This window comes from Alosa pseudoharengus, unplaced genomic scaffold (genome assembly GCF_046254945.1).
Source record: "Alosa pseudoharengus isolate Yale_2024_CS ecotype anadromous, Long Island Sound unplaced genomic scaffold, YU_APseudo_1.1 YU_APseudo_1.1_scf_11, whole genome shotgun sequence".
NCBI classification, from domain to species: Eukaryota; Metazoa; Chordata; class Actinopteri; order Clupeiformes; family Clupeidae; genus Alosa; species Alosa pseudoharengus.
In genome coordinates this window covers 15,260,783-15,283,136 of record NW_027468576.1, presented here as the reverse complement: position 1 = coordinate 15,283,136, position 22,354 = coordinate 15,260,783, and the positions used below count along the sequence as shown (strand labels likewise).

The following is a 22,354-nucleotide window of genomic DNA, read 5'->3' as shown; positions in this document are numbered from 1 at the left end:
GTTACAACTGAGAAATGCTGAGTGGTGAAGCGTGCTCTACGTCACTGAGCCCTCCCACCAATTCATTGCCTTAGATATGACAACAGGACAAAGTGCAACACTGGGAAGAGACTGGGCTGGCTTGGGTGTATTTAATCAGCTACCTAAGCACAGTTAGGGGTCAGACAGAGAGAAAGCCATTCTCTAAAGCACGTAAACTTGTCAGAATGGCTTCCTCATCATCCTCAACGTTCAGCTCCTCCTTGCTGAAGTGGATGGACATCCAGGTGCTGCTGGTGTCCACCATTGTCTTTCTGCTTCTAGCGGACATCATGCGGAGGCGCAGGCCAAAGACCTTTCCTCCAGGTCCACTGTGTTGGCCTGTCATAGGGAACACGGTCACCATTGACTTCAAGAAAGCCCATCTGGAACTGTGCCGGGTAAGTGTCAGACATTTATGAGAACAGGTTTTAGAATCAGATATTTATGAGAACTGGTCACTGTAATAATGAAAGAATACATAAAAGAGTGACACAAGAATTCTTCTTCTTCTTCTTCTTCTTCTTCTTCTTCTTCTCTGATATTCCATAGCTGGCTCCAAGTGTTCAGGAACATCTTGCCACTAAATGCCTTTTGAGCCCTTATGATGATGTCTCCTGTCTCTCGTAGCTGGCTGAGCAGTATGGGAATATCTACAGTCTTAAAATGAGCTCCTCATGGTCTGTGGTGCTAAACGGCTACAAGATGGTGCGAGAAGCTTTGGTGACTCAAGGAGACACCATGGCTGACCGGCCTGAGAGTGCACTTTCAATGGAGGTGTCCAACCATCTTGGTAAGACCAAGGATACTCCTTCTGTCATATGATTATTCGCACATGAATGGTGTCGATAAACTACAACTGTTTTCTTTTTTCTTTTTGCATTGGTGCTAGTTTGTACTAGATTATGTCCATGTCTGTGGCTCATTTGGCAAAACAAGGCACAAACAGCACTGTCTTCATGAGTTCCTTACCTGACACACTTCCACAGTGTGTCTGTATAGGCCTGAAACAGAATGAAAATATCTGCTAAAATGAATGAATGAAAAGAGAAAAACCAGGGGGGAGTTTTACTTGATCATAAACAGGAAGTTTAGCGATAGGCTACATTTTAAAATGGGGGCTGGAGTCGCAGGCTCTGTTTACATGTTGTTTCCTTTCTACAGGCGTTGTAACCAGCAATGGATATTTATGGAGACAACAGCGCAAGTTTGCCCTATTTACCCTCAAGTATTTCGGAGTCGGCAAGAAGTCTCTTGAGTCAGCCATTTTAGATGAGTTTACCCATCTATCCAGAGATATTGAAGAACTTGATGGTAAGAATACAGTCTGTATTCTTGCAAACAAGAAACAGTCGAATGATTCAAAATGGATCAAACTGGTAAAACAGCAAGGAATTGTATTAATTGATGTATTTATTCATGGGTATGATTATGGCTCTTTGCAGATTGTTTTGTCCAAAGTGACATAGGCTACAATAATAACAATAAACATTATCATTAAAAATGACTGAAAAAGTAGTCATATAACCTACATAAAATATATTAACGATAGCAATAGGCTAAATAATTGTAACAGAATTATAAAAATATCAGGTCATCAAAATAACAATAACATAAATATATACAAACATATTGTATACGTACTGATCCTTTAGGTACACCTGTGGTCAGGTTATGTGATACATTATCCTGTTATAAATAGGAAGATACAAAAAGGGATAAGGCGTTTATTTATCTCTTACTTCTTGTCTCATTAGGTAAGCCATTCAATCCACACTTGCCTACAAACTACGCTGTTGCCAACATCATATGCTCCCTTGTTTTTGGGCATCGATTTGAATACACCGACAAGAAGTTCCAAACACTGATGGCTATGTTTGATAAAACTATTGAACTTGAAGCCTCCATTTGGGCACAGGTATTGTACTCGTCCTAAATGATAACAGCACTCTATGTTTTATTGCACATTTTTGCAAATAGCAATACGGTATCTATTCTTAGAAGTAGAAGGAGTAGTTTATCAGTAGAATGACTTCAATGGCTGAGTGAGGATTGAAAAGATTGAAAAGGAACTTCTGGCTTACCTGTTGTAGCTGTATGACGCTTTCCCAATGGTGATGAAACGCTTACCAGGGCCTCACCAGACCGTCAGGAACATCTATGACCATGTGAAAGTTTTCCTGAGGGAAGAAATCGAGCAGCACAAGAAAGACTGGGAACCCTCAGAGCCAAGGGATTACATCGACTGCTACTTGAATGAGATTGAAAAGGTGAGAAGTTTGTGTGTGTGTGTGTGTGTGTGTGTGTGTGTGTGTGTGTGTGTGTGTGTGTGTGTGTGGTGTGTGTGTGTGTGTGTGTGTGTGTGTGTGTGTGTGTGGTGTGTGTGTGTGTGTGGTGTGTGTGTGTGTGTGTGTGTGTGTGTGTGTGTGTGTGTGTGTGTGTGTGTGCTGGACCTGTGACATGAGGTGCCATGCTATCTTCTGTGTGCTCTATATGCCCTATGAGTCCTTTGGTTTAAACATGGCATCAGAATGACACTTGCTCACTTGGCCACAGGAATGACACAAAGGTGTCATCCTAACGGCACATTTTCACTTCTGTCTTTTCTTTTTTCTTTTATCTGTGTTATCACTCAAGAGCAAGGAGAATACAGCTGCTGGCTTCACCGAGGACAATCTGATCATGTGCTCCCTGGACTTGTTTGTGGCCGGCTCCGAGACCACGTCCACCACCCTGCGCTGGAGCTTTCTCTACATGGCCAAGTACCCGGAGGTCCAAGGTAACGTGAGTCCACTGCACACACACACACACACACAGTGGCCAGCCGGGGAGGCGTTAAATGTCTCTGCCATTTCAGGAGTGATCCTGCTGAAGCCATCATTTTCTGCCTGGGCCTCCCCTGGGGCGCCCGATGCATGAAATTGATTTTTTGAAAATGTAACAGATGTTGAAATAAGTAACTGTTTCCCCCACAATAAATTAGACAACTTAGATCAAACTTGTATCTTATTGTAACTCACAGCTAAAAAATGCACCCCCCCCACACACACACACTTCCCCAAAAAAACTTGTGCTTAAACTTAATATTGTTTTTTGCTATTTTCATCATCAAATAGAAAATATTGATTTTTTCCCACCTGCTCTTTCCAACAGAAAAGGTCCAGGCTGAGATAGACAGAGTGATTGGTCAGTCACGCCTGCCTACCATGGCAGACAGGGCGGACATGCCCTACACTGATGCGGTCATCCACGAGATTCAGAGGATCGGCAACATTGCCCCACTGGGCCTGCCCCGGTATACCACCAAAGATGTGCAACTCGGCGACTACCTCATCCCCAAGGTGACTTTCAATACACCCCTGCCCAAAAACACACTAAATAGTTATCACTGAAGACATTATAAGATATACAGTATGAACAAATACAAACAGATGTTGGAAATTCCATAATAGATTCTGTATTTTTTTTCTGACTATGCTAAATGTGATCATTGATAATTCAATGAATATAAATGGATCTTTGCATACTTTTGCAGGGTACCGAGATAATAGCGAATTTTTGATAAGGAAGAATGGGAGACGCCGCACATTTTTAACCCAGGACACTTCTTGAACAAGGAGGGGAAGTTTGTGAAGAATCCTGCCTTCATCCCATTCTCAGCAGGTAGAAAAAGAGCATGTAAACGTAGAATGCTGACAAGTCATAGAATATCTACGTATAAATATGTATGATTTTTAGTGTAGATCCACTACAGGCATGTTTATATTTACAGAATATACTGTAATGCCATCTCACTTTCATAGCAACAACATTGCTCTCTCAAATGGACTGAGAAACTAAGTATATAGTATATATACTTTTTTGATCCTGTGAGGGAAATTTGGTCTCTGCATTTAACCCAATCGGTGAATAAGTGAAACACAAACAGCACACAGTGAACACACAGTGAGGTGAAGCACACACTAATCCCGGCACAGTGAGCTGCCTGCTTCAACGGCGGCGCTCGGGGAGCAGTGAGGGGTTAGGTGCCTTGCTCAAGGGCACTTCAGCCGCGGCCCACTGGTCGGGGCTCGAACCAAAACTGATACAGAGCTCAATGTGTCATACTGTGCTAGATCATCAACATATTGCCTGTGACCTCATTTAAACCAAATTAATGTTTCTCACCCCCCTCTTTCTCCCTCCCTCCCTCCTTCCCCCCCTCTCCCTCCCTCCCCCCTTCTCTCTCTCTCTCTCAGGGAAAAGAGTGTGTCTCGGGGAAAGCCTAGCCAAGATGGAGCTCTTTCTCTTCTTCACATCCTTCCTGCAGCGGTATACTTTTTCAATGCCTGCTGGGGTGAAGCCTGTGATGGATTTCCGTTTTGGCATAACCCTGGCACCCCAGCCACATGAAATATGTGCCACGCCACGCCATCTGTGAATGGTAGCAGAGGGCAGACTATAACTTTGGTTCTCTGTACCATCTTCTATTTGACTTTATTTGCCGAGAAAGGGCATTGCAGCAGGGAGATTAATGCTGGATATTTTTGGGGTTTTATTTTAAAACGGTTTTATTGTACTTCATTTTGATCAGTGGTTAAATTTCCAAAAAATGATGTGTATGCAACTGTACACACACACACACACACACACACATTTTACTTCTTTATTTGTGTTCATTTACAATTCAGAATAAATATTACATAAGGACACAAATTTGACAGGTGCAATAATTGATTCAAAAGATTCAGTCATGTGACACTGTTGACAATAACAAAGCAGCAGCATGAACAGATGTTATGGACACACACACACACACACACACACACACACACACAGAGGAAGAGGGAGAGAGAGAGACACACAAACAGTAAATAGATGGAACAGAAGCAGCTAATCCAGCTAGTCTATACCTTCAGGACTGGTGCTCAGCACCGTTTGAAAATGGGGATTTACTGCCCCTTAGTGGTTAGGGTGTGTAGCAATCCTTTTAAATAAAAAAAAATCCTATTAAAATGTAGTTTAATTAATATTATTTGATTTTTTTATACTAAACATTGAGCGTAATTGACTCTCTCTATGTAACATTTGACAACTGAATATATGGACTTGATGACATTAGATTAAATGTATGTGAATGTACTCTGTTCTGGTTTTATTTAGCCGTTGTTATTGTTGTTGCTGTTTAGTTGTCACATAATTATAACAATTATGGAACAAACATTATCTCAATACAGTTTTTGAGTAAATAATTTACCACAGTACCAAAGAATTTACTTATGTTGTGATATATAGCCTTTGTACTTTCAAATAAAACATTAACTTATGCACATTTGACTTTTGGAATCATATCAAGGCACCAAGTCTGAAAATCAGTTGTGGCTGCATTTTATGTGTTTTCTAAAACAACTTAATAGTAAAAGCAAAAGTAAAAATGGCTGTGTCAACCATGTCATTGTGTTGTATTTATATATGGCCATACAATAAAAAAAGTCACTAGGAATCGCCCTTTACGCTAAAGTTACTTTAACATCCATCTAATGATGCACAGTGCCAGTGTTTAGTGCACACCAATCATAGCGTCTGGTCCAAAGGCCAAAAAGCTTCTGAGTAGAACCTTCTTACACCAATCTCAGAATCTCCCATATGACTTCTGGCAAGCTGGGAATTAATATAAGCTTTTGTTTGTTCCTTTGTTGAATGCACTGTTTCGTCCATCTCTGCTGCGGAAGCCTAAGAGTCACAGATGTCTTGGTGGCCACTTACTAGTCTCCTTCTTGCTTGGTCATGCACTTCTTGAGGACAGCCTGCCCCTCCTCTTCTGGATGTGAGACGAATGCCAAGGGGTATTTAGTGGCTTGCGTCTATCCTCTGAGTTCTGATTTTCAATCAGGTTTTTGCAGAGTTGCTTAGAGTGTTTATTCTTTTGTATTCATGGTGTCGTTTCACCAGGATACTAATTCTGTAGGGATTGTAAATGTACCTTTTATATGGATAGTCCAATCACAACAATCTAAACATGATTTAGTGAAAGCTGAAGAGTGAAATTTAGAGACAATAAACAAAGTCATTAGATAATACCAGCCTTGCCCCAATTCAGGACAATTAACTAATACATAAATAAATGTATAAATAAATTAAATAAATTCTGCTCCTCACAGGTAATATGCTTCCACAAGCTTCCAGTAAATTGCTATTGAACACATAACAAATCACAATATTTATTTCTCTTCAGAATCTAAACAAAGCACCATTATACATTGATCGATTTTAACAATCTTTATAATTTTATAATCTTTAGAGACAGAAGACCACGCTATTACTCATATTTTTGTGATGACTCCTTACCCCATAAGCAATATTATCTATACAGGTTTACAGAAAACACAGTGCATAAAAACTGTCCTTCACCTCAACCTCCACCTATTGCAGACAGGTACAATACTTAGAAAAAGTGCCAAAGTGCATCAGAATGTGTGTAAAAGGTAGTGTAAACATATTGCCTACATTTTGTTGGTGTACTTGCTCAGTGTTTAGGTGTGCATAATTATTACTATGTATATTTAAAGCAAGTCCCACATTTCATTTTCAGACACAAAATGTTAAAAAGATCAAATAAGACCCTCTTGCCTAAAGTACTTCATTGGTCTTACATACAACATATGACAATAATAGCTCACCAACATTATTATTGTTGTTATTATGGAACACATTCAACTACAGATTACAAAGCTGTACAGTAATGTTGATTTCAGTACAATTACATTTTTTTACATTTCTCCGCCGTTTCTCTTGTGGTGCAATTGCATTCTGGTAGCAACTAACTCTGCAGTCTCTCTTGAAAATCATCAGATCTGCTGCAATGAAATACATGATAAGCAGCTGATCTTTTTGTACGAAGCAGTCAATGAATATACAACCACCAATTTATTTAAATAAGATTATTAAAGATTTTTTTAGGCTTTTCACGCTCTACCAACTTCCATTGCCTTTAACACTACAAAGGCTGTGACTGGTCATTTTGGCAGCTCTTTTTTTTTCTTTTTCAAAAAATTACTTTCTTAAAGGGACACCAGGCAAGCCTGATGCTTTTTCTCGACGAAGCTCCCCCTAGCGTCTGTACGTGTCGATATGTGTGCGAGCCCTCACTCGGTCTGAACCTTTTTTCCTTTTCTTTGCATCTAAAGGGTTTTTGCTGCTTCTTCGCCGGCTCTGCCATTATACACACGTTTGCAACAATCGCTAGTGTTTCGTTAACCTGCCTCTGTGCTGGGGATGCAGGATGTAAACTGATCCTGCTTCTCACAATGTCTGAGACTTTTTGAGACTGAAGGTCGGTGGGTCGGATACACCGAACGTGCAAGCGGGATATTCTTCCTACAGGCAGTAGGGGCGGGCGAGAGAGTCTTCATTCGCCCTGTAATGAGTCATTTAACCATATACCGACTTACGGAGATGATTAATTTACACAAAAACTTTGCCTGGTGTCCCTTTAAAAAAGAAAAATAGTTCTGTTGGTGAAATGTTTGAGTTTAAATTCCAACGCTCAACAGTCAACGGTCGTTCTAGTAGTTTTGACATTCTTGGCAGTTCTAGTGCTAAACCCTTCCCTTCTTCAGCTTGACAACATCAGAATCTCTCTCACAATATACATGACCACACAGAAGCAGTCACTGGTCAATAAAAGTAGAGTAAAGAGTAAAGAAACACCTGCACTGCGGGAGGCAACAGTGGAAACAGCCGGTAGGATTTTGGTCCAGGCGGTAATGGCCAGAGTCGGGCAGGTCTTTGCACTCGGATATGAAGGCGTGCAGCTCAGACTCTGGACTGCCTTCCTGCTGCTGATGCTGAGAGAAGTAAAAAGTAAAGAAAAGTTACTAGCAGGTTGGCTCAGGTTCAGAAAATACATCTCCATCATGTAAATTAATTTCTGGTATAGGCATGCATGCTGTGCAAGTCATAGCAATGTTGGCTGTGGGCTATCCAATCCATTTGAATACTGGTGAAAAGGTCTAGATTTGTATAGCCTTTAACAGATTAATTCAATAACCATGTCTTGACACTCTGTTACCTATATATGTATGGTTAAGGTTAAAGTTAGACTTTGGAATTGGTCAAGGTGATGTTCAGTAATTGATCAACAACAACAACTTTACATGCTGAACATGAACCTTAACATATGGGTGGACTATCCGTGCAGTAGCCTGTAAAGTTGTGGGTTCAATACCCGGCTTCCACCGTTGTCCTTGAGCAAGGCACTTAACCCTGAGTTGCTCTGGGGACAATGGTCCTTGTAGTATAATTGACATGTATATAAGTCACTTTGGATAAAAAAATGTCTACCAAATGAATCAATAAATAAATGTCAAATGTAAACGCAAGTAAAGTGATCCCAAACCGATTTACCAAACAAAGAGCGTTCTGCCAGTACCTTAATAGTTTCGTAGGTGTCTGTGATGAGGGTGATAAACAGACTGAGGACCATGTAGATGAACAGGGACACAAAGGTGTACAGGTACACGCGGCTGTAGAGCCACACCAGGTAGCTCTTCTGTTGCATGTCTTTGAAGGTGGGGAACATGTCGTCGCCATTGATCAGGGAGAACAGGCACTCAGAAACGGTGTTCAGGGAGCGGAACTAGATGCAAAACAATGGAGAGAACTGTTAAAAGAGACACTCTGTGTGGCTTGTGTAAAGCAAGGCAAGTTAAAGCACATTTCATACATGGGTAATTCAAGAACAAAAGCAAAGAGTAATAGTACATAAAAGCATAAAGGGCCAATAGTTAAAAAAGTACATAAAGTAGGATAATTAAAAGACAACAACTTAACCTTATGCTTCGTCACACCTCCAGTTAGGCTGTTGCATTAAATTTAGCTATATACCAGCTAACCCAAACATAGCCCAAAAATATCATTGACCATCAGCGAGTCATCAAACCTCCATCTTTGATTATCCAACAGTATCAGAAAAATCTGTATATTTGATTGATCCACATTCACAGAGGATGTGTTTTCCAGTAGGTTCTAGGTCTATACACTATTGACCTAGAATGTGTCACTGGATGAGCGAGGGCTACATACTGCACATTATAGGAAGCAGAGAAAGGGTGTTCTCTGTCCCCTTAATAATGAACCCTAACATTGCTAACTTACACTTACCATACACTTCCTTCTTCCTCTTCCTCTCTGAACTATATCTTTGTGTTATTTTCAACTCAATTTCTCCACCCGATTACCTTAGTTCTCTTTTTATTTTTATAAAAAGGTCTCCTATTTCAATGGAGCCTGAACATTGTTCCTCATTTGTAAGTTGCTTTGGTTAAAGGCGCTCTAAGCGATGCTGGGTAACGTCACTTCTGTTCTGAAAACAGAGAGCTAGCTCGCTACTTCCTCCCCCTCCCGTGCAATTGAAACTCTCCTAAACACGCATCTCATCTGTGATTTGCTGGAACAGTTTGTTATGTTTTTATGGGCTAGGTTTGCCCAGGTTGTTTTTGTTGCCATTTTTGGAGCCTGGGCTGTCCACAGAGATCATGTTTTTTTACATTGTATTCAGGACACAGACAGCTAGCGGTTGGTTAGGTGATGTTTGCAGTAAGTGACATAAAATGTTTTAGCCTTAAAAAACACATGGTATCACTTAGAGCACCTTTAAATGTGTCAGCTAAATAAATATATTTGAATTTGTATACATCTAAATCACAGTTTACAGCTATGGGTAGTCCCATGTTTACAAATGAGAGGATGACGAGTTTGCTTGAATTTCTGACTTTATGGTGTCCACATTTTGTTGATGTATTTTAAAGAATGTGAGCCTTGCCTTTTCATGATATGGCCCCAGCACGATCCACCCGCAGAAGCAGTAACCCAGGTAGATCATGGCAGCGCAACAGCAGAACCGGATCACGTTTGGGAATGCGGTTCTCAGAGTTATGATGAGAATCTTTCAAAGGAAAAAACAAAAAAGTCAGCACAAAATGTTAAAGACACCACTCAAAAGAAATTAGATGTTGCTAGTCCTAACATTATGTGATGTACTCTTTTTGACAGAAGTTTCAACAATTAATGAAGGAATGAGGAATGTGAGAAGTAGAAATAAACAACACTGTAGTACACAAAACAATCTTACGTTGTATTTCCTAAAGTAGCCCATGTATCGCAGGACCCCTACCCACACAAGCATGGTGCCAGTGCCCAGGAGAATACTGCAGAGGTCATAGGTGGTCACATCCTGGTGAAACATGCCGGTTGTTTAGAGTCGTTTACTTTCCAGGTAATCATGCTAGTCACACATCAACATTGCTACATTCCTTTACAACCCTTAGCATACCTGTCACTGAACCGAAATCACATTAATCATTCTGACAAAGCACCACTATGACTGACCACCATATTCAAGTTGAGATTACAGATCATAGAGATTTTGTTTATTTAACAGAGGTAACCTCTGTGTGATTCATCTCGTGATCTCTCCTTCACACACTCCTGTGCACGTCCACAAACCTCTCTCACCTTTATCTGGATCTCAATTTTTATGATGGAGCCGATGATGGTCAGAGCGTCGCTGACAATGATGAGGAAGTACCAGCCATTTATAAACTCCATTTGGTCAGACCGGGGCACAGTTTTGTTATAAAAGGTGCTGAAAAACTGGGTATACTCCTACGAATGGATAAAAAGGGGAATATGAGAGGACAGACGGAAGTGATACTTCCAGTGATACATCATGACTGTCTAAAATACCATTACCAAGTCATGAGCCTTTGACTCAGGGAAAATATAGTCTCTGCAAATGTCATATTGAAATGCTAAACAGGACAGGCATTCTCGTGGGATAACCTTAGGATTATCTGAACATATGAGGGTTTAGGAGAACAAGGTATTGGATCAGCCGATGCCATTAAAATGGGAGACTTACGGACTGGAGTTTTATTCCAGTGAAAACTGATCTCGAGCAGAGAATCAGAGACGTGAGGCACATCAGAATGATGATGGTATCAAAGAAAAGGATGTAGACAAGATTCCTTGGGGCTAAACAAGGGAAAGAGAGAGAGAAAGAGAGAGAGAGAGAGAGAGTGAGTGAGAAAAAGAGAGAGAGGGAGTGACTCTTATAGCTTGTTCTTTTCCTAACACATGTGCAGAACAGGCTAAATGCTTCCTCTTTCATCAAATGTACACAAGAAATGTACACCATCTGGCAGATATGACAAACAAAATCAAATATTGGATTGCTCACATGTGCCAGTGACATTCCAGTCTTTGCATTCTTTGATCTCAACATCATGATCCAAATCCACCTTGATTCGGCCACTGTGGGCTCTGTTGTTGAAGGTGATCTGTTCACAGAGACATTTTTTTCCATTTATATTTAACTGGTCACATGTTACTCATAAACCTTATGATATTTGTCTTTCCCCAACACGCACAACCTTACAGGAAATTCTTACATCAACATTATGGCCCAACATTTTATTTTGAGTTTAGGACACAATCCTGGTGGAAAACTCAGGCAGAGTGGAAGTGCATATTTGGTTCCCTTTTGTTACGCATGTCTTGAAATGACAAATTGCAGGAAGGGAGTTTGCAGACAAGCAGGGAGGGTTGGTCAGGTGACATACCAGTATATCGAAGTCATAGCAGTCAGGCAACTCGTGATGTAGGACAGTCTGCAGATTGATGGCTTTCAGTGTAAAGTTAATGTTCACAGCCAGCAGTCTGGAAGCAAAAACATAAAGTTCGCAACGTGAAAGGCATTAAACAAAGCCATTGACAATATATGCATATGTGTACACTTCACACATCCAGCAACAAAGCTTGTATTTAGCCTGGAGTCTAATTTACTGAATGGTTTTTGTTATACCTTTTGAAATCTAAAGTAAGATTTGCTGGAAATGGGTTCCCAGGCGTTTGGTGAAAAGGGACCGTTGGAAAGATTTCCACACACTCTAGCAAGGGGGGGAAAAAAACAGTTGGACAGTTGAAGGTGAAAGGACACAAAGGGGACACCTTCACAGAACACTAAACAGAAAGCACCAAGTTTTTTGAGTAAACCATTACCAACGTCCACTTGTGCATCAATGTCAAAGGTCTCATTTCCCGGCGAGATGCTTCCATTTCTGTAGGACTCTTGGCACAGTACGAGAGGGGTGTAGGATAGACCAATCTTCTCATATGCATGGTTTCCCACGGAAATGTTTTTAAGGTTGGTAAACTAACGAAGAGGAAAGGTCACACAAACCAAAAACCCACACCATCTTGAGTTTGAACATGATCGTCTTGAGGCTTCACACAATACCTAGACACAAATGGTATGTGCAGTTTCCAAAATAAAAGCTATTACTTTTACATATAGACCTATATATAAATCAGGTCTGTTAGCATCATTATTATTACTTATCCGTCACATTTGACCATTTAGTAGAACACTTTTTTGAAGGCGTTTCAGAGCCATAAAGAGCCAGGTGTTGTTAGAGTGTTAACAAAAATAATCCAGCTCACAAAGTGTGCTTGTGCTCTCATGTGTGTGCTTATGTTCTTAAGATAATAAAGAGGAGAAGGCACCAATCCAATATTATGCCATCTTGCATACCAAAATGATTAGTAAGGGCCTACCTGTTCTATGACATATCCAACGTGGTCATACATGTCTTGCTTTGTGTACAGTGCGTATGTGTCTGCAGTGCCATCTGTGTAATCTTTGAGGAATAAATGCTTGAATGTCATCAGGTTTTCCTCTCTGAATGTTACAACCATCTCGTTACTGAGTCCAAATAAGACCAGCTAGAACACACACAAAATAACCAGATCAAAACGATACACGTCATGCCAATAATTTCTTCAAGGCTGTGTATAGATACACACTGTTAAAAGGAGATTGTGGTTATTGGTTCTTACCTGAACTGTAATGATGACAACTTTGATTATTTGCAGAATTAGTTTCCATGGCTTTCTCCCACGAGCTTTGTACTTCTCACAGGGGTTCATGAAGAAATACTTGAGTTTCCTCCTAAAGCGTTCCACTTCCTTAAAGTTCAAATTTGGAGAATCTGACCAGAATGGGTGAGCATTTCCATTGGGATCATTTGCAGACCTGTTAATAGTTTCATCCATATCTGGAAGAAACAGAACACAAATAAATAAAAGAAACGGAAAACATAGAGACAGACAGAGACAAAGAGAAAGACATGGGTAGAGAGTGAGAGAGGCCATGTAAAATCCTAAAATTGTAATTTGATTTGAATTGATAGAAGTTCAGTGTTCATCTCAAGCTGACCTATTGGATGGCAATGGCATAGCCTGAAGGTGACCTTACCAAGTACCTTACCTTTACCCTAGACCTGAAATAGGCTACGTTTTTCGAGCTTCTGGAAACATTATGTGGTGTTAACTCTTTACAATTTACTTTGCACTTCACCAAATTAATATGTAACACACGAGGAAGGGGTGGATCTGGCTTAATTAGCCTACCTGAGCTTTGACCCGTGACATGCTGAATAAGAAACTGCATCTCACAGTCAGAAAGTTGATCAAACTGTTCCATGCTGATCTTGTACATGGAAACAAACTTTTCCCTATCAACTGTCAAAGCACAGAATAACTAGATGCACATCTGCTGGGGAGAACAAAATGCTAGCCTAACCACACTCCAGCTCAATCATATTCGGGCGCCACCAACGGCGTCAGTTTAAATAAATTCAGGAGACTGACATCCTGCCCATACGGGCGAGACCAACATCATACGTACATTGATCCTCTTCTCCTGCGCTGCTTATGAAGAAGTTGACCGGTGATTAAAGTAAAATGGTGCACTGTAGGCTATAAAATCCGATGACCACGGTTTAGAAAAAAAATATGCTATGCTATTCCATTAAATATCACAGTTCTTCTCACCGGATTGTTTATCTGCAGTCTATTCGAATTGTAATTATGGCAGAAAATGGAAAAGTTGAACACCTCTGAAGAACTCCCTGAGCAATCTGAACAGGTGAGGTGACTGTGTTGAGAAGTTTAGGGGAGTGTCACGTGTGTGCATGAAGGACTGGATGTTTAGCTGTTGTGATTGGTGAAACCACTGCTCGTGCTTCCCGTAACTACTAGCAACCCGTTTGATGCCGGAAGCTAACGTATCTTTGGAGAAAACGCCAAAACGAAACCACAGAAAAATTGTGACGGCACAGCCAAAGTCAGTAGGCGACACCTGCCTAAAGGTAACGTTAAATGTAAACTTGACATGCTATGTTCGTTTGCTACGCTAGTTTTTATTTTGCCAGTAGCCTTCCATGTTTTATATCCATATCAACCAAATAGTTCTAGACTATCACATTGACAACCGCAAACTTATCGTGTTATGCTAACATTAAGTTTAACAGTTGTGGCTAAATTGTCATTTGCCCTCTTCAAAGTATTAAATCCAATCTTGCGTACTGTGTTTGCGCTACTTTAATGTAAATTGTTTCCGACTGAAATGTTGCATAGACTGCATTGGATTGATTGTGCATGTCAACCTGCCCGATAATCTCACCTTACATTAAGATTAGCTGTTCATCAATTTATGTAAACAATTTTCTTGTCATCTACCATACTTTTAGCCAGGGCAGAGTAGCTGTCTGTCGCAGGTTGCCTAGTTCTATGCAATCTTACATTAGATTGAAAAAAAACCGGTTAGTGGGGACGGAGATTCTGCAAGTATCAAGAGTAACAAGAGTATGTGCCTTCTTGTTGTCGAAACAATAGGCTACTGTAGCAGTAGCCTACTCTACACACAGAGATTGGCATTTCAAGGACAAATATATTACTTGATAGACCTCCTTATCCCTGCCAATTGTTGAGAACGTGTTGAAAAATGCATCGGTGTGATCTCTCTCCCATTTTGCGAACATAAAGCTTGTGTGCAACTAGGTGGCACTGTCTCTCAACTTTTGCCATCAGGCATTGTAGTATAGTATACTCTTTTGATCCCGTGAGGGAAATTTGGTCTCTGCATTTATCCCAATCCGTGAATTAGTGAAACACACTCAGCAAACAGTGAACACACAGTGAGTTCTTTACTGAGTGTAGCCTAAGGGCCCAGCTCTTTAGTGTAACCATATGTCTCGTTCTGTAGCCTACTTCTAAAAGGCCTATTTTTTTTATTTCATGACTATGTTGCTGTTGCAGCAATGGCATCTAAAAGACCGAAGAGCACAGCAAGCAGCAAAGGGAAAGGTAAATATGATCCACAGAATCCATAGATTAGGCAAAAACAAACAAGCAAAAACTCTCCTCTTTTTATCCTAGCATGAATATACAAATGACTATCAAAGCAATAGCATATTTTTCAAATTTTGAAACACAAAACCGCTATGCTAGTTTGATGTGTCATTTACTGATCATTATTTTCTTTAGCTTTTCACACTAAGTTCCTGTTTTGTATCTATATATAGATAAGAAGAATGATGCTGCATCATCTATTGAAAATCTTGCTGAAACTGGTAAGAAGCACATGAGATGACAGGGTAACAGGGTAAAAAAAAAAGAAACATTCAAACTAACCAACCACAGAAAAAAGAAACCCCAAAATAATGCAGCTATTAGGGATGTCTGCTTTACTCTTATATTGGACTGGGAAGTTCACAGACCCTTTTAGAGAACTACACCAAACATTCCACAGGAAGCTCTGTGAGCTTTCAGTGTTTCTTCCCAGTAGCACAGGGCTGTTGTGTTGCAGTCCTCAACTCACCCCTGACTCTTGGAGTGTACTGTGGGATCAGGAGCAGCCACTTTGCTGCACAATACTATTTTCAGTGTCTGTATTGTTCCTGGCTCCTCTTCGTCCATTATCCCATTCATTTTGGCTCTTTGGCCAGAGATCATGCTCACGATAGTGAAATTACAAACACATGTCTGGGAAACTCACAAGCAATGGCGTACTGTAGTTTAAACTGACTGCACCGTTTCAGCTAATAATCAAATAGACTTCCCTAGTGTGTTAGCTATCTGATGAACCATGACAGGCCATATCCACTGTGACATGCATGTTGTAGTGATGGATGCAATGCAGACTAATTTTCTTCTGCCATAAACATCCATTCTATTACCTCAGACAGTCACAGTTAATCTAACAGATTTTAAAGATTTATATATGTTTAAGATGTGTAAGATTGCAAATTGCAAAGTGCAATTTCATAGCCTATTGGTAACAATATGTATTTTGATGTTCTGTACTATTCTGATGAGGAGCCACTCTAAGCATAAGTACACTCTAAGCATGGTGTTTTCCAAAATATCTTATCCAGGGCACATTTTGGACATTTAACAGCCAGTCTTAGGATGGTGGTCTTTGGTCAGGGATCCATCTTTAAACCCATCCATTGGAAGCACCAGTGAAATGTATTGACTACAGTATGCGAGGTCAATGAAGGGTAGCCTGAGGTGAAAGCCTTTTTGTCAGATCAATGATGTCATACCATGTTCACAGAATGCTCATCATAGCCGACACTGAGCAGTAAGCATATGCCCGCTCCACTCAGTGCTTTTTCATGTGAGCCTCTGTATATGGTTGCAGTGCCTGTGGACACGGCGAAGGTTCAGCAAGGGTATTTGTTTACAGGTCTCTTTCAGTCTTATCTCTTTTTTGTCAGTTTGTCTTTCAAGATTGTCATTGTTTTTTTTCTCTTCTTCTTCTTCTTCCCAGCACCACCCTGAAAAAAAAAACACACTTTTGGTTAAACCTCCCCTCTTATTATGACAAACGCGTGGAGCAGAAGTGTATCTTTTTACCTTAAATGACATCACCCACACTTTTGTGGGTGCAACTTGATAGCGCCTTCTGCCCGGCTAAGCCCTGGTTGCTCGGCAGACGAGACCTCATCAACGTGTTTTGTCCTCGGTTGAGTTTTGGGGGAGAAGTCAGGGTCATGTGTTGTCTGGAGTCTCTTCCAAGTCGAACCGAAAGCCAGCTGAATTAAGGTAGAGAGAGAGAGAGAGAGAGACAGAAAGAGAGAGAGAGACATCCAAGGGTAAAAAACTGTGAGAACTGTGAAAATTCAAACAAGAAACATTCCTGCCCAGGACATGACCCATGTCCTGAAAGAAACAAGGTTTAGGAGGGAATAGATAACCACTGAAAACAGAATTCCTTTCAGGCATTTTTGAAGGTACTTCAAGTCTTAATGCGTTTATTACTGTTTTAGTTATTGCTCTTAATAACATGCATCCCTTTTCTTCTTTATTTTTTCTTTATTCATTAACACATGACACAACTTTACAGAGGAAACACTATGAGAAGCAGTAACACAGCAGTAGGTTACTGGGTTTGGGCAGCTAGTTAAAGCTGCCATTCACATAGGGATCGTTCGAAACCAAACGATCACATGCACATCGCTGTAGTTCACTTGTGTACATCCCATCCTTACATAACAAAGTGTTGTGAGTCAAGGTAGTAGCCCAGTGATGATGTGCAGATCCAGGTGGATTAGAGAGCCAAACACACACACACAGACACACACACACACACACACACACACACACACACATGCACACACACACGCGCACACGCACACACACCCCTCATGACTGCTGGTCCCCTGTCAACTCCCAGCAGAAGCAACCTCTGGCGAAAGCCTTTTGAAGAGGGTGGCGAGTGCCAAGAGTTCTGTAATTATGCAAAGCCCTGTTTACAGGAGCACGCTGTGTGTCAAGAGCACTGATGTTAGGGGCCGCCTAGGAAGAGACATAGACTACACTCAGCCAAGGGAGTCATCAAGAGGGCCCCTGTGTGTGTGTGTGTGTGTGTGTGTGTGTGTGTGTGTGTGTGTGTGTGTGTGTGTGTCTGTGTCTGTGTCTGTGTCTGTGTGTCTGTGTGTGTTTGTGTGTGTGTATGGGTGTGTGTCACTGTAATAGCATCTCACCAGGTTGTTATGGAAGAGGAATGCTTTACATTTTTGAGTGAAAAAGAGCCTGTGGTTTCAGCTGAAAAGGGGGTAGCCTTCTACCCATCCAGTCTTTGATCTACAAGGGGCCGGGCGTCAGAATTAAAGCGTGGTCAGCTGGAGTGTGTAAGAGTACGGCTCTTATGTCTCAGGGTGTGAGGCGGTGTAGGCTCTGCTAACACATGAAGCCAAAAGCCAAGCTGAAACACAACCCCTCTCAGATTCAGCAAAGCAGAATCTGGTGCTGTGACTCAAAAGAGAAGTTATGACACATAAGCTAGTCCATGCTGTTGTGCAGTCCATCGACACCACATCGGATTGGATATTGATGAGTCATTTAGCTGATTCATAATTCATGATGATTCATTTATAAGAGGATTGGGATTCATTTAGCTCTCTGACATCCTTTTATCCCCCCAACCCCACCCTACCCCACCTCCCATCCCAACCACTATCCTCTCTCCACTACTCTCTCCCCCCAACCATCCACTATCCTCTCTCCACTTCCTCTCCCCCCAACCCCTCTCCTCCCAAACGCCCACTGTCTTCTCTGCAGCACCCCCCAGTGACATCTTTCCCATGGTGCTCACCTCGGCCACCCAGGAGCTGTTTGAGTGCCGGGCCGACGAGGACGTGACCGGCGACAGCCCCTACAAACTGCTGCGGAAGGAGGACATTGTGCAGGACATGAAGACCCGGGCGGCCGTGTCTGATTTCAGCCCCATCAAGCAAGGCGTGCTGGTGAGCTGTCAGGCCGCTCTCATTGTCACAGAGAGACAGAGAGCAACAATGTCCCACCGTTATGATGGATGGGTCCAGTGCTTAGGGCAGTCAAGACAAGCAGGAAGTAGTCAAAAGAGCAGTGGGCCTATCGCAGTCACACCCCTTAGCTGCACCTATAGAGTGTAATGAGATCTTATGCGTCTGTGCAGTCCTCTCACCCAACCTAACCCACCAAAATGGAAAGACCCATAATTGTCATTAAGACACTTAATCTGGGAACAGACGTCCCCATTTTGAAAGGATGGAACGTCCGTGAAAATCATGGGAAGTCTGAGGGAGTCAACGGTAGTCACAGTGTTAAGTCGCGGCTGTATGTTTGGGTGACAGATTTAAATCTTTGCCATTCTTTCCTTTGTTGACGCAATCCAGATTCAATCAAACATATTTGATATTATCTTGACCAGTCTGTTCTATGGTCGCCATAGTTGCAATTATGACATTAAACTGCCAATAGCGCAATCATTATGTTTGCGCTCATATCTAACTCCCAATCGTACCAGACTCTCTTTGTAAGTTATGTCTACTTAATGTTGTTCTTTGCGATTAAAAAAATCAGGAGGTCCGTTCCCAGCTTTAGGGTTTGTCATACTCATTGGCATCTGTTTTGAACTGTGGTCTCCTCTCTGTCTGTCTTGTTGCTTAATGTAAAATGTACGTGCGTTGAGCGGATTCTATGTCCATTATGTCATTAACTCCCCAATTTCTGTTTGTATGATGTCTAACCAGGACTACCCTGAGGATGAGATGCTACTGGTGTTTGACAGGGACTTCACGTATGGACAGAGTTTCTACCTGGTTCTCACCGTGGAGGCCAAGGAGAGGCTCCTGCGGGTAAGCCCAAATGTCACTTCCTGATGACCTCAGACCAAAGCCTCTGCTGTCTCTGTCAGACTCCTCTGACCATTGTTGTCCTCCCTATTCTCTCCTGAAGGTGTGCTAACATCCACCATGCTCTAGACACAACTATCCTGGTTCAAGTTACAATGTTGTGAGTTGTAATGTCTGTGTCTTTGTTTATTTTTCATCAGCCTCCAGAGCTGGAGAATGAGGAGGCAGAGGAGGATGACTCAGAAGATTATGCGATACCGACGACTCCGGTGCCCCAACCGTGGGTGTCCCTGGGCAGTGACCGAGAGATAGAGGATGAGACTTTCACAGACTCTAGGCCCAGGGTACAGAAATGCAACTGAAAAACATACAATAGATTTTTTATCACATCACATCTAACCTTTAGTTATATTTATAAAAAACAAGTTATACAGCAAAAGTGTTGTTACCGGTACTTCAAATGTTCATGTCATTTTCAGCATTTTATGAAACAGACTCATGCATTTGTGCTATGTGGCTTACCATCTAATGTTCTAAATCTTTCTTTCTTTCTCTCTCTCTCTCTCTCTCTCTCTCTCTGTAGTTAAAGTATAAAATCTCCAGAATAAGGCGTGAGTTCGGCGCTCCAGTCATCTTCTCCGACCGCAACGCTGTGGAAACCAAAGATGGCTTTATGGAATGCGCCTCCTACCAGGACAAGACCTTCAGCCTGAAGGAGATGGAGAGGGGCTGTGGGACGCAGGCCATCCCCGACGTGATATCTGCAAGCACTCAAACTCAGTGGTAGGCCCTCAGTAATGATGACCACAGAATGATGGACAAGGCCCCGACTTTGAACTCCTCTCCCTCTATTTTGCTAGTGGTTATACTACTGCACTTCATAGAAAAATGCAGGGAAGGAGCACACATCCAAATCATAGTGCTGGCCAAGGTCTTAGTAGTTAAAGGTTGGTTGTGAATGAATAGTGGAAAAGAAAAAGGTGTTTCTGCTACAATCTGTTTAGTTCTACTTCCACGCTTGAAGAACAAGAAGGGTTGATTCTGTGTGATTCCTAAACAGTGTGATTTTCAAGTTCAGCTGATTTACCAGCCAACTATTTGGTTCCCTAGGACATATCCGAAGAATATGTGCACCCAATATGAACCCCGGGAGTTCTCTGAGGAGGACAAAGAAAACTGCCTGCAATCTGAGAATCTGAAGAATTTCGTCAAGTCAGTTGCCGTAAGGTAAGACGCATGCATGATTGATGGGGCTCGGCTCCCAGTGCAGCTTTGGGAAGGCGTTTCTAACTGCTGTGGGGGTGCAAAAAGAAGACTCAAACTTGAGCGCTTACTGACACTGAATTATTCAGCGTTCTTCCAAAAGCAAGCACCCCCTCAAAACCCCCTCAGCCCCCAAACCCTCAGTCCCCCTAGACCACATCACAGTTATCTTTGCTGAACTTTTTCTTCCCTTTGAGCTCGTATCATTTATTTGTAATGTCTGTGTCCTCCGTCATTTCAACCTCAATCACTTCAGGTCAAGTCAAAATGAAACTTTCTCAGCAAAACCCTCAAAGAGTCTGACGAAAGAGAATTCCCTCAAAGAGTCTGACCAAGTAAATCCTGACGAATGTTCAAAGACTTATATCATGGACTCGACTCAATAGAATGGATATTACACTGTGCATCAGAGCTCTGTCCTATGGCTATATTTGTTGGGGTACTATTAACTGGAGTTATGTGTGTTTTTGTGGCTGTTATTTCTTGCTGGAGATTTGAGTTGGCCATCCAGCAGAACGAGATCATGGATGTGTTCTTTGACGACTGGGCCGCTCTGAGCGAGGAAGACGCAACCTTCGGGGGCAAAGCCGACACCCACATGAAGGAGTACCAGTCCTTCACTGACCTGCACCACAGCAAGGAGAGGACCATCAGCCACATCAACTGGCACCCCACCATCCCAGGTCAGCACGCTCCTCTAGCTGACCTCTCTTTGGAGATGGAGATCCTCTGCATTACAGTCACCATCATCACTCTGAAACTGTCAGTCAGGTCACAAATCCACCCCTTTAGTAGTCCGTTTAAGTCACTATAACACTGTGGACATCAAACGAAGGGGTGTTGAAATGTGAATTTATTTATCATATCCAAATGAATATAATGGGTTCCATGTGAAGGGACGTTAAAATGTAAAATCTATTGGTGGAAATAGTTCAGCTCCAAATGTTTGCAGTCTCCCAGACAGCCACAGAGTTATTATGCGGGGGTGCAGAAGTCATCCCGAGCCTGTCGCTTGCCAAATGATAAATAAGCCATTGAGAATTTGACTCTTGATCATAAATGACAGTTGGCTGTGTAGTAGGTTGTGTAGGGCCACGTTACAACATTCGCTGACTGCAGGCTTTTGCAGGGGAGGTGATATTTCATTTCTCCCCAGACGGAGAGCAGCACTCCGCACTGCAGTACAGCAGTATACCCTGTTGCTTCAGGCTCATTACAGGCGTAAATGGAGCGAGCTGATGGAGTGTTTGTGTGTGTGTGTGTGTGTGTGTGTGTTCCTGCATTTGTGTGTCTGTTTGTGTGTGTGTGTGTGTGTGTGTGTGTGTGTGTGTGTGTGTTCCTGCATCTCCGTGTGTGATGTTGCCATGGGGCAGGGGTGATTGTGGCCGCCATGACAGAGAGGCTGTCCTTTGAAGAGAGGATCTGTGGCTCCTCTAAGCTGGTCCTAAACCCTTCACTCATTCTCTTCTGGAGCTTCTCTGATCCCATCAACCCCCAGGTATGTCAAATTCTCCCCTTTCATTTCACAAACACATTCACACACACACACACACACACACACACACACACAC

General features: G+C 42.0%; 2 protein-coding genes and 1 pseudogene across 4 annotated transcripts in view; 2 read left to right on the top strand and 1 right to left on the bottom strand.

The window, feature by feature from the left end:
- Nucleotides 1-206: 206 nt before the first annotated feature.
- LOC143117509 (cytochrome P450 2J6-like) lies at nucleotides 207-4,438 on the top strand (annotated as a pseudogene).
- A 1,766-nt stretch (nucleotides 4,439-6,204) lies between these two features.
- Nucleotides 6,205-13,983, bottom strand: mcoln3b (mucolipin TRP cation channel 3b). 2 transcript variants are annotated; one of them, XM_076278099.1, is made up of 14 exons: nucleotides 13,745-13,983; nucleotides 12,895-13,112; nucleotides 12,613-12,780; nucleotides 12,058-12,211; nucleotides 11,861-11,945; nucleotides 11,619-11,715; nucleotides 11,237-11,336; nucleotides 10,919-11,031; nucleotides 10,513-10,662; nucleotides 10,130-10,231; nucleotides 9,821-9,943; nucleotides 8,429-8,635; nucleotides 7,708-7,844; nucleotides 6,205-6,854 (listed from the first exon to the last, which is right to left on the bottom strand). In XM_076278099.1, exons 2-14 carry the CDS (start codon nucleotides 13,108-13,110, stop codon nucleotides 6,818-6,820), a joined length of 1,689 nt encoding a protein of 562 aa, XP_076134214.1. In that variant the 5' UTR covers nucleotides 13,111-13,112; nucleotides 13,745-13,983; the 3' UTR covers nucleotides 6,205-6,817. The 2 variants fall into 2 exon arrangements, with proteins under 2 accessions (XP_076134214.1, XP_076134215.1); XM_076278100.1 differs by having other exon boundaries at nucleotides 6,205-6,851.
- Nucleotides 13,984-14,151: 168 nt separating this feature from the next.
- The window catches only part of dnai3 (dynein axonemal intermediate chain 3), a 22,983-nt gene continuing 14,780 nt past the window's right edge, over nucleotides 14,152-22,354 (top strand). For both annotated transcript variants that reach the window (XM_076276639.1, XM_076276648.1), the window contains exons 1-10: nucleotides 14,152-14,207; nucleotides 15,157-15,204; nucleotides 15,423-15,470; nucleotides 18,466-18,650; nucleotides 19,419-19,523; nucleotides 19,721-19,864; nucleotides 20,104-20,303; nucleotides 20,631-20,747; nucleotides 21,276-21,466; nucleotides 22,157-22,281. In XM_076276639.1, coding sequence (XP_076132754.1) covers nucleotides 15,159-15,204; nucleotides 15,423-15,470; nucleotides 18,466-18,650; nucleotides 19,419-19,523; nucleotides 19,721-19,864; nucleotides 20,104-20,303; nucleotides 20,631-20,747; nucleotides 21,276-21,466; nucleotides 22,157-22,281 — 1,161 coding nt within the window. In that variant the 5' untranslated portion in view covers nucleotides 14,152-14,207; nucleotides 15,157-15,158. The remainder of the gene's footprint in view (nucleotides 14,208-15,156; nucleotides 15,205-15,422; nucleotides 15,471-18,465; nucleotides 18,651-19,418; nucleotides 19,524-19,720; nucleotides 19,865-20,103; nucleotides 20,304-20,630; nucleotides 20,748-21,275; nucleotides 21,467-22,156; nucleotides 22,282-22,354) is intronic.